The 12180-nt window shown below is 38.9% G+C and overlaps 1 protein-coding gene across 1 annotated transcript in view; it reads left to right on the top strand.

Moving 5' to 3' along the window:
- The window catches only part of PTPRN2 (protein tyrosine phosphatase receptor type N2), a 2458064-nt gene extending 2446343 nt beyond the window's left edge, over window positions 1-11721 (top strand). The window contains exon 23 of the mRNA XM_078663270.1: window positions 10211-11721. Within this exon, the coding sequence (XP_078519396.1) occupies window positions 10211-10282 (72 nt within the window). The 3' untranslated portion in view covers window positions 10283-11721. The remainder of the gene's footprint in view (window positions 1-10210) is intronic.
- Window positions 11722-12180: the final 459 nt, after the last annotated feature.

Raw genomic sequence — 12180 nt, 5'->3', positions numbered from 1 at the left:
TCGAACCAAGTATGGGAGTAGAAGGGCTGATGTTGTGTGCATTTACCTTTCTCAGGGAACACAGCCTCCCCGACTTTTGACAACTACAGCCCTTTGCTGTAGACAGGTATGAGGGCGCTGATTTTCGCTAAGAAACTCTAGATGCAAGTTATAATACTCCATTCTCCCCTAGTGTAGCTCTTAAAAGTAGGACTTTGGTGTTAGGCTTTTGCATGACATTTTAACTGAAATGTTAATTTTATTCTTGGTCGCAACATTCATGTGTGCCTTTATTAGGATATTCTATATGGTTGTTTTAGATGTGCAAAGCAACAACATGAGAATGAGACTGTTGAAATAAAAGGCTTCTTAGTTAAAGGTTTGTTTCCAATCACCACAGCATGTCTGGATCCCTGTTTAGGGCCTGTTGGTAACCAAAAATCATTGACTCCACATCAGACATGTACTGAGTGGAGCTCTGCGGGGCTACATGTCTTTCACATCCAAGTTTTGATGCATTGAATTAACTTCACTCATGTCACCAGTGGGTGTGAAAACAATCCTTGTAGAGTTAAGTCAAAGTCTTAATTTATGCAACACAAATAAGGATGAGTGCATATATATATGTGCAGCCTGTGCAAGTCAACAATGGGTTAGTTCTAGTTGTGTGGTTGGCACCAAAACCACATTGAACTGCATAATAAGAATACGATTGGTGGTATGTATTGGACTGATTCTTTATAGAAGGTACATCCACAAACACCTGAAAAACGTTTTTCCTTTATAAAGAATGTTCGAATAAATACAAAAGCAGTAACTATAGAACAAGGAAATACTGTAATAACAATGGAAATGTTGTGTACACAGTATTGCTGAACAGCTGTTTAACCGCATCGCTGCGGCGGCTTTTCCCGCTGTGTGCAGCGATTTTAAAAACCCCGCAGAACATGACAAGCTCAGCTCGTCATGAGCGCACGGCAGGTTACGCTCATGACGAGCTGAGCTCGTCATCAGCCTGGAAGGGGTTAACCAAAAACAGAAAGTGTAATGCATTAGAAAAGGTGCTGGTTTAGGAAAAGTATGTATTTAGTTCAATCGGAGCTCCTCTGTATCCAATGAGATTTGACAGATTAATACCTCTCCTCATAGCTGATTAAGTAAGTGCACCCACTTCTAGAAAATAATTCATAATCACACAACTGAATACTTATAGCTCAGTAAAGATAACACTTTTGTCTTCAATGAAATACATTGTGTATCATGTTTTAATAAAAGGTAGCTCAAGAAGATCTCCATGTTATTGATTTGTGTGCTTTTAATTGAAATGGTAAACTAATATGGATTGGGTTGTTAATGTAGAGAATGCTGACATTTAAACTCAGATTATTCGTCAGCTGTAAATTCAACTTTTTGCTTCAAGGATCACAGTTGACTTCATTTTTTGAGATTCCAGGCTTGCAAGGGAGGAAACAATTTAAAACGATCTTCAAATCTGTAGAGAGGAGAGTAGCTGGAGGGAGTGAAATAATTGTAGAGCAAAAGTGCTACATGCTGCATTGGGAGCTGTTAGTGAACGCGTTGGCTTCCAAGGATCAAGCATTTTGTTTTGTGAAGAAGCAGATGTGTGAAACCTTCAAAAGCGCCTCGGAAGGCTGGAAGCGTGCCACCAGCAGAAAGGCTACATTTTTTTAAATCTCAGCTGCTGGATTTGGAGCTGAGAGAATGGAGGTGCAGTTTCTGCAATATTCAACATTTACTATTGCCCGAAAGCAAGTAAGGGGCCATGTTTTACTGCACAGCGAAAATAGTAATGCAACTAACAAATGTGCTAACAAGGCTTCATTCGATTTAGGACTACTTATGAATGATGCTCATATCCCATCATCGAGTAGGCAAACCATCACTTACCTTCGTGACTAAGCCTAGCACAGTTCAGCACCATATTAGTGATTATTGCAAGTTAAATACCATCGTGGGTTTGGATAAAGCAGTCAAAACAATTATGTTTAACACGCTATGTTTCCTACGTTGCCTTTAATTCCTTTATATTTTTATTTTTCCTTTTTTAGCATTTTTATATAACTCAAACTGGAGCACATACCATTGATGCCCTAAGTTGCAATTGGCGCTATTCAAATGCATGAGATGTTTATAATTAAGGCATGCACTCCTTAACAAGTGGTAGACATTATAGAATTGGTGGTGGAATACCCTCCTAGTTTTAAATCTAGACCAGTCGAGAGACCACTGCTGTTTTGGATTTGACCGGCAGCCGACCATCAGGGTTTCTCACCACTGAACAAAGTGAAAAAAGCAACAGCTAGTGCAGCCCCAGCATGGACATAAGGAAGTGAGTGAGGATGAAACTACTTAATAGGGCTCAGATTTTTTATGCCCTCATTATGTGAGGTTAGGTAATAGGAGGAGATACTGCGGTTGCAGTTAATGGTTCTGGACAACATGATCCTCTTCATATCAGGCATCAGAGGTTTTGGTGTCGGAATGGGGAATAACATGCTCAGTGTTAAATTACCGGGTCCAACACTGGAATCAGTTCCTGGTTCAGTGGCCTTTGTTTGCGCAGGTGAAACATTTGAAAGCCCATTGCATTTTACCATATGATTGCCTCACTCAAAGAGGAGTCTGTTAATTTGAACAACATCAATGATCTCTGAAACTTATGATGACCTTGCACATGCAGTGTTTCAGAAGGCTTCCTTTTTCTGAAAGCTCATAATTGGTCAGCTGCTAGGATTTTTCCAAGTGTGCTTGCATTTATGGTCTCCAAATTGCTGTGTACTCCGAGATCGAAATATTAGCTTGCACGTTGTTCATAGACAGAGGGACAACTCTGTTGATTGCCACAAGCTGAATCCGCTTTAGAACCCTCTTCAGCTGGCAATCTCTTGTCCTTGGTCCTCTTCGCCTACTTCTTAATCCAATGGCGTTTGACTATTTTTTCAGTTTTTCGAGTAGGCCATTTTAGTCATCGTTCAGAGCAATCAATGTCTGTTGGAAGACTGCTATATGAGATGTTGGACCTGAGCCTCATTGCAGCACTGCCACAGCTGAGGTCAGCTTGCCCCCAGCTTGCCCCCATCTTGCCCACTGCCTATTATTACATGATGCTGAAAATTGATCTATACCTACATGCTATGTCTTCTTTATATTTACATGTATTTGGGCACTCAAAACTGTCATTTACCACAGACGTTCTAAGGAGACCACCAAGTAGGGCAAAAATATATCACAGCATGTATTGCTATCCTGAGACTGCATCCTAGAAAGGTGCCTATGTGCAGACTACATTTGCACATATTTTACATTACCTTAAACACATCCTTAAATGTAATGTGAGGCAAACTATATAACTATATAAATATCAGCACAGGTACAAATTGCATTAGGGTTAGTGCCAATGTGGAATTGCCCTAATGCAAATATTTTTGCCTAGTGCCACATCGGTGCCAGGGGTGGGTGAAGGATTTATCTATGCCTGCGAAGTTGGGTCTAAAAAAATGTCTTTGACAATTTGACCAAAGTTATCCAAGATTACTCCAACTTTTCACTCGACCCAGCTAAACCATCCCAGCCTGCTGATGCACCATGTTTCCTGGGGCAGGAAGCCCAGTCCACGGGGAAGCCATCTCAAGAAATTGAAGAAAGCTACTAATGCAATCCCTTCCCACACAGGTAAGTTGCGCAGGGAGGGAAAAGCTGACAGGGTGCAGGGGGGAAAGCGAAGCAGGGAAACCAGTCAGGCTGTGGACAGTTAAGGAGGAGGGTAAGCTCCAGCATTCATGGAACAGTGCATGAAGTGGTGGTAGGACCGTGCTGTGGATGGGGAATTAAAGAAGGGATAGGGAACTATTGGCAATACTCAGCAGTGCCCCCTATGCCGTCTGCTGCAGCAACAACAGTGTCATGCTGCTAAAAAGTGTAGGTGAAGGTAATCTTTATCTACACCTTTGTGAAGAGTCACAGGCCACATGACAAAGTTACAACACGTCAAGATGACTTCCATGACACGCAAGAACAGGAAAGGTGCATTTATTAAATGGATCCCATAATGGAATTCAGAAAAATGAACCCGCAAGACACTTCATATCAACCAAACTGAGCTGGCGAGACATGTGCGCACGTGTGTTAGTTTCTCATATGGGCTTGTATTAGGCCTGGGTGGAATTTCAAATATGCCAGTGTAATTGGAGTCATTTTTGTAATTCTGTGTTACTGTTTGATGCGGAATTACCGATAATTATGAGAATATTCCTCCTCGCATAATTAAGAGTGATTTTGGGTTAAAAAATCTTAATGTCGGAGCACATTTAGGGCCAGATGCATCAAAGGGTGTTGCCCATTCTGTGCCTATGGGGAAAGGTGTTCATGCATATGGTCCTTAGTGAGCGCAAGCGGCCACTTGCGCTCACTATTTGTGTTCTGCTGCATTTGACACTGTTTCATAGTGCAAAATGCATCCTCTCGTCCATTTTGGTTGTGAGGGTTCATTTTGCACTAAGAAAATAACGACATAAGGCAGAAGTAAGTTTGGGGAAAATCCATCGCCAAGAACACGGTTAGCACTTGTGTGCAGCTTTGTGCATTCTTGTGTCCATTTTTGATACAAGGGGGCATTTTAGCACTAAGATATAGCGCTAAATGCAGAAGTACACTTCTCTCGTAATTCAAGCGTAATCTCTAAGAATTTTTAGGTAATTACGCATGATTACGTGCCACGCAAGTTACTTCCACCCCTGGCTTCTATTACATCTAGCAGTGAAGACGATGCCTGTTGGTCAGCCTCTCTCTCCAGCTGGCACAGTGCGTCCAGTTGACGAGTGGCATTGATAGGAGACTCTATAAGCGTTTCTCCTCTGAAGAAAAACATTGGCAAAAGACAGCTCATCTCTTGCTACTTCTGTGCACATTTAATATTTTTGCTTCGATGGCTGCGAGCAAACACTGTGCTTCCCAGTAGAATGCAAATAAGAAGCCGTGGGCGTCAGACTAATTTCAGGGGATCCATTAAAAGTAAAATTATAAATGGAAGTTATAGAATATACGCGAGATAAATAAAAATAGATAGCACATTAATTGTCCAGTCTTTTTCCTCCACCCAGTTAACACCGATCAGATTTACAAATATGCCCTTAAATCCGTTATTTATGGAAACATATGTTAATTAAAACGTCAATGCTGCCCTATGGTGCAGGAAGAAAATATGAAACACATGAATTTTTGGTTAACCTAGTATCACATCCCAGGCTTTAGCAATTTTCACATGAATAAATGGAATGTCTGGTAAAGTTCATTCACAGGAAATGTTCATTTCACTTTTATCTAGGTTTCATGTGCGTGTGCCAATCTAGATTTCATTTACTTTAGGGTAATATATTGGTTCTCTAAACAGAATCATGAAAAGTAAAGTTAAAAAACATGGATGTTTATGGGTAATTCGATGTAGTCTCGAACCCTTAACCTCACTGGATGGCACTGAATCCTATTATGTAGAGCAAGAGATAGAGGCACCTTTGGTGATCTCGATTATGACCAAAAACAATTTCAGCGTTAAATCTTTTCTAGGTAGAAAAGCTTTGCATACTTTCGCCATATAGTGGTTGTGTACGGAAGTGTTTATAGTGGTATTTTTTTTATTTTGGGCGTCAACTTGGTGAAGACGTAGACTCACTATGACATGAACCGTAAGGCCCCAACACCTCGGTAGGTGAACTTCATCATGGTCTTTTTTTCCACCATTGGGTTTGGAGGCGTACTATTTGAGCTCCAGAGATGACTGACTTCGAAGTTCCTGCCACTAGTCCTTGCTAGATCCATGGATTAGGTTTTTGAGAAACTAGCTTTGCCTGGTTGGGAGAACGTGTAGAGGGAGAAATATTACCTTGGAGCCTCCTCAGCGCCAATTTAGAATCTGAGCATGCTCTATGAATTTTGCCCCATCTGTAACCGAAAATTCTCCATAAACATGCATGTATGTGTATGTATGTTATTCCTCCAAGTGGCAGGATTGTGGTGTATCCTACACTTTCAACCAAAGACTTTAATTCATAGAGAAAAAATAATCCTGGAACACTGTGCAAAACTGGATATGGCAAAGATGGTGGTGTAAATGCTAAAAAACAGGCCCCATCTCAGGAAGACATGGGTTTCTTTAAGGAAAAAGGCATGTCAAAGGAGGCATGGGGAAACACCATGGGGATTCTGAACCCAAGATTTTTTTACCAGAAGTCCTTGAGGGAAAGAATTGGGCCTGGGCAAAATGTAAATTACGTCAGAGTAATTTGCGTAATTTTGAGAATTATGCAATTACACTTCTTACACAAAATACAAAAATGATGTCATTACGCCACTTCGCACAGTTATGTGCCATTTGTGGTAAAAATGAACAGTTAATGGAGCAATTTACGGTCAAATTTTACAGTGAATAGTGCAATTCGTATTAAGAATTTATTGTGAATGAACAGCAAAACAGAACGCTAACAGCTGTTGTTTGCAGTGCTGTTCTAATCCATGCTTCCTCCAAAAACTAATAGAAGCATGCATTTCAGGCTAGAATATAGTGTGAAACGACAGATTTGGATTTCATGTAGTTACATAAAATTTCAAATAATTTTAAAAGGCATATTGCACAAATTTTGCTCACCCCCAGAAAGAATTGGACTTTCAAAAGGAGCAGTGTTAAACTTTAAGACTCTAAATCTACCATGCCACCAATAATAGAGATCAAGACGTTTAGTAAAGAAACAAAAGCAAAGGAGACAAAGAGAAACCATTGACATTTAACTAACGTCAAGCTGAGGAAGTTTATAAACCACAACCTTCAAAACCCAAACAGAAGGTTCACTGTAAGGAGTCATCCAAACCATAAGAACAGATATCTGAGAGTGAACGAAGTTATAAGGATAGGGATAGATTCACAATAGATTTCGATTATGATTTATAGATTGCTTCTCTTCGCAGTTGGTTAGCAATGAGCAATCAGAAAAAACAGACGGAAAAAAGGTTTAAGAAAACAGCAAGTTTTACAGCTTCCCTAAAATCAAATGATTGAAATTTGTTCATCTTCTGTGGAATATAATTTCAAAGACAGGGTGCTTTATTTGAAAAAAACATTGCCAATAGAGTAGATTTGACAGAACGGGGCACAATTAAAGAAAGAGGCAATAGGCTGAATATGCCTTGTAGGGATTTATCTGCAAAGTCTTTGTAAGATCATAGGAGATAAATTTCCAAACAAGGAGAAATGATCGATACAGATTGCATATCACAGTGTTGTGAATGGGGAGCTAGTTTAGCTCATGCAAGATGGGTGAAGCACAGTAATATCAGGGAGCACCAATCACCAGTCTGACAGATTGATTTTGTATTGCCTGGAGTTTATTAAGAAGGGACGTTTTACCTCCAGAAGCAGACAATTACCATAGTCCAGGCATGCTCCAGTAATGGCTGAAATGCAGTCTATTACAAGCCAAAGGAAAGAACAGTAATAAGCTATGAAGGTATCTTAGGAGGAAGGAACAAGATGATACTACTGTTGAAACTTGACAGTCCATCTGCAGCATGGCATTTCATTGACTTCACAACTTTTGAATGTTTTTGTCCAAAGTCTGGGTGCCAGAAAGAGAATTGACTACGTGGCTGATTTTCACCAACCACGATTTTCATTTTTACTGGTGTTCTGCTTAAGCCAGTGGGCACTCATCCAGCTATAAAGCAATTTAATTATTGGTATTGTTGTCTTGAGGATTGTTACTTAGTCTCAACAGATGGCGAGTGTTGTTGGCGTATGTATATATTTCAACACCGAAGGACCTATAAATATTCAAAAGGTACTGAAATTTGACTGAACCGTGTGGTACAAAACAGGAGGACATGGCAGGCGAGGAACAAAATTGTGCAAGCAATGCTGGTTGTGACCTATTTCATAAAAATGACATAAACAATAAAATATGGAGTCTTGAATTGTTTTATAAGAAGTTGATGGTCCATAGTGTGAAATACCACTGGCAAGTCTAAAATATAAGAGTGTTTCTGTGACCCGTGACTGTTTCTAGGAGCAAATTATCCACAACAAACCAGTAAGGTTTATTCTAAGCTACAGTTTGGATCAGAACCCATTTGGGAGTCATCTAAGATGGAATTCGCCTCACGGTATTGAAAATATATTTACCAACAGCATGGTTGCTGCTGTTGTAAGAAGTGTAATAGGTTTGTAAATAGAAGTTAACAAAGACTCAAGGTATATTTTCTTCAGGAGAGAATTAATAATGGCCCTCTTACAGTCCTCCAGGACCATACCAGTAGAGAGAGAGGAATGAAAATATCACGAAGCAGGAGCAAGACATTTTTTCAGAGTAGAAAGAAATGTACCTGGCATGAGATCAAACGGGGACTCAGATCAGCAACATTGTAAAAACTGTAGGGATACATGTGGGTACAGTAATGAAAAGGAAGACCACACCGAAAAAGGAGACTCAACAACAAACTTAAAGTTGGCTCTGGGACTGATGTATTGATAATAGAAAGACAAATATTCTCAATTTTATGCATAAAATAAATAGCCCATTGATCACAAAAATCATGTGAATGAACAGTGTTCTTTGCCGTATTATCCTGAATAGCAATCTGCTCATGTTGATTGTTGCATGCTTTATAAAGTCGATCTGTAAAGTAGGCACTTTAAGCCCGTGTGATAGCAGGTTTGCAGTCAGAAAGAGAGTTTCTTTAGATTACTTTCAGTTTTGGATCATAATCCTATTTCCAGAGATGTTGAGCTCCTTTGTTATTTTTATTTAAATCTAAAAATGTGTCATTAAAGCAGGGGGGGGGGGCTTTGGTAGAGGATTTCATCCATTTAGGCTTTTCTGGTTCTACTGACTTGACAAATATATTAAAATCCTGGAATGATAAAAAGTGTATTTATCAGAAACATTAGAGCAACCCTCATTTGTTTCTACATCACGAGGGAAAAGAGAGATAGAAATGTATTTGAAGAGATTTTATTCCAGTTGTGCATCCTCACCACATTTTCTCCATATGCTAAGGAAGTTGTTACTCCCTTACTCTTTGGGCTTTGAATGTATACGTAGGTCATACCAAGGAGCATCAAATAGACAATCAACTTTTTGTGGGTCAACCGGGGGGAAAAAAGAGAAGGTTGTGCATAAAAGGACTTTGTTGAGGTGGATAATCCTCTTCATTAAGATCTGATATGCACTGGCCAAGAAGCATTATCAGAAAGGTTTGAGAGCCTACACCACTGCTTTGGCATGTTGAGTGCCTGTCCTTGACATCTATCAGGCCGTGACATGGGCATCAAAGCTTACGTTCACCAAGCACTGCTGCCTTGACAGCTAGGTCCGACAGAAAGAATATTTCACCTGCTCAGTTTTGAAAAACTTTTTGGGTAGAGCCCACTCCACAGAACCTCCACCTTTGGAAGGTATTGCTTTGGTATCTGTTCTAAGGTGGGTAATCTGTGGTTAGAGGTATACTTCTGGAGATCAAATTACTTACTTTCGAGAACGCTGCTTCTGGTGTATACTCTGACCGTAGGTAGCTCATTGCACTTCCACTTCCCCATTCTGAGGAGTAGGACTCTTTTTGACATTTAAAAAGTTAGTCCTCAGCACACTGTAACCAATAATTGATAATGGTGTTTGTCTGAGGGTGAGAAAAGGGAAAAGACTAGAAACGGACATCAGCACGCAGAGGTAGTGCTTAGATGCAGTTCTTTTCCGTCACTTCAGTGTCAAGGTCGATATGGAGCCAAAGCAGAAAGGCACAACACCACTTTGCAGCACACTTGAATACTCTGGTCCAATCTTGCACCTGGTGGAAATTCTTAGGTCAGCAATCTAGAGTTAGGTAAAGTTTCCACCAGAAAGAATTTTGCCGTAGCTAAGTAACTTGTTGTTTCTTCTCCATCAATGAATTTTTGTTTGAAAACCATACCAAGTTGTATGGGGAAACAGTTGATTTATCGGTGAGTTTGCATTGATCTCAAAAGAGGTCTCTTGCCTTAAACAATCAATCTTCAATTCATTTTTAATATATTTTCACTATGAACATGGAAATGAAAGAATACAAGTTTTCATACCAAGTTGTTCATAGCAACTAGGATTTTCATATATGTAATGTGTTAGATTTGTATGAAGAAACATGTTACTTGGATGAAATAACTATTTTCCTAATATCTTTCTTTGCTTTATAGGAGCAGTTTGAGTTTGCTTTGACGGCAGTTGCAGAAGAAGTGAATGCAATTCTCAAAGCCCTTCCTCAGTGAGCGTTCTATTCTCCACGAAGCTCCTCAAGGAATTGTCCAGATTTTCTTAATCTGTCAGTCTCTGTGAATTTTGTTGGAATCTGTGCCCCAACCTTAACTGTATATCATCTATTGTAACCTCATAGAAATAGCATTCGTAGTGGCTCTGTAGCCCAGTACAGTTCAACAGTCGAAACGTGCTTGTGTTCTTTAAAAGAAACAGAATTTGCATTGAAACCCCAATGTAAAGGAATTAGCAGGATATCTGCTTACTTTAGGACCTTAGAGAACTGACTTTTCTCAAATCCCACATTGATGTTTTTCATTCCAAATCAGTATGAACTAACAGCACAAATTGCAAATCTTCAGCAAACCCCACAAGTGTTCTTTTACATTTTGTAATTTTTTGAACACCTGAATAAGTGGTTTTGAGGGAAGTATTAGGACTGTTTTTACAGTATAAGCATGAAAGAGATGTAGATGTTTCCCCTTTCTTGCCTTGTCACAAAGAGAAAAACACCTCTTCAATTTCAGCTTGTAAACACTGCCCAATGTGCACTACATTAAGTTCAGCTTTGCGTAAGTAGGTGGCCCATGAAAGGAACAAAACATGATATAGAAGTAAATAGACTTGCAAGGTTAGCACAACTGGTACAAGTGACCCTCACTTCTGAAGATTTTTCAGCTTATTTTCAAATGGCTCGAATATAGAGATGGAAATTGACCCCATTTCTTCAAACGTGTTTTTCATACCTTGAGTGTAGCTTTCTGAATGGACAGCTGTTGTTTAACAAAATGAAGCACAATGTTTCATCCATCTGCTCCTGTCTACCTTGTGATGCCATACATCGTACTTTCAATACATGATATTCATATTAAAACAATCAGAATTACTGCAGAGTAAAGATTCCCTGTATAGTCTATAACCAGTTCTGTGTTTGTGGGAATAATGGATGAGTACAAAGTCTGGATAAAGTAATGTTTTTCATGACAGTTCTAATGCTCAAAATGTATGTTAAATACTCAGTTCTTAATTGAGTTATTACATCAAAGTAATTGCAAAATATAATTATATGTCTGAATACAGTAATACTTACAATTATGAATAGAGTTCCTGTAATTTCTCAACGAAATAAGCACATTGGAAACACAGTGTACCATAATGTCTCTCTTGAAAAAGAAATACTTGGAGTTATCATTTTTTCTGTTATTGTGCCAATCGATCCTCCTAGTTTTAAGATTGTGAATCAATAGCGTTATTAGTTTTGTTCTTACTTCCCTGCTTGAACTTGATTGAAATCAACAATTATGGAAGTGCCCATTCACTCTTTGTGAAATGTTTCATGGTCATTTTAAATGGATCCAGGTATGAGTGTGGTATGTTCAGAATCAGCTAGAAAATTTCAGCTCTTTTTTTGATGTTCATAATAGAAATTTCATTAAAAAAAACCTGCAACATAGTTGGACAGTTGTCTCACTCAACGTGTTCGTACTTACAATTCATTCATCTGGTTATTCATGTTTGTAGCACAATTTACAGTTGTCCTGTATTAAGGACAATTAAGGTTTATGTTTACATACCTAAAACACACAATCAATCTACAATGATTCATTTCATTCCGTGTATGGATCTGGTTCTGTCAAATGTAAGATATACAAAGGATTATGTTTTTTTATATAACATAGAAATCATTGTAAGAGGTATCCAAAATGGTGTGGGTCTTGAATATCCAGTACGCATATCATTATACATTAATATCGTAGCCAAAATATTGAGGTCAAAAATATAAACAGGTCAGTATGAATCGGTTTTCTATACCTAACTCCCCATCTGTGTACCATCATGAAATCTACATTGTCATAGTATGTAGATGTGGAGTTAAGAATAGTAAATCTTCACTTAGCTATATTGAGCTACC

This window comes from Lissotriton helveticus, chromosome 10, assembly GCF_964261635.1.
Source record: "Lissotriton helveticus chromosome 10, aLisHel1.1, whole genome shotgun sequence".
Lineage (NCBI taxonomy): Eukaryota > Metazoa > Chordata > Amphibia > Caudata > Salamandridae > Lissotriton > Lissotriton helveticus.
Note: the sequence above shows the minus strand (reverse complement) of the source record. Positions and strands in the feature narration are given on the sequence as shown.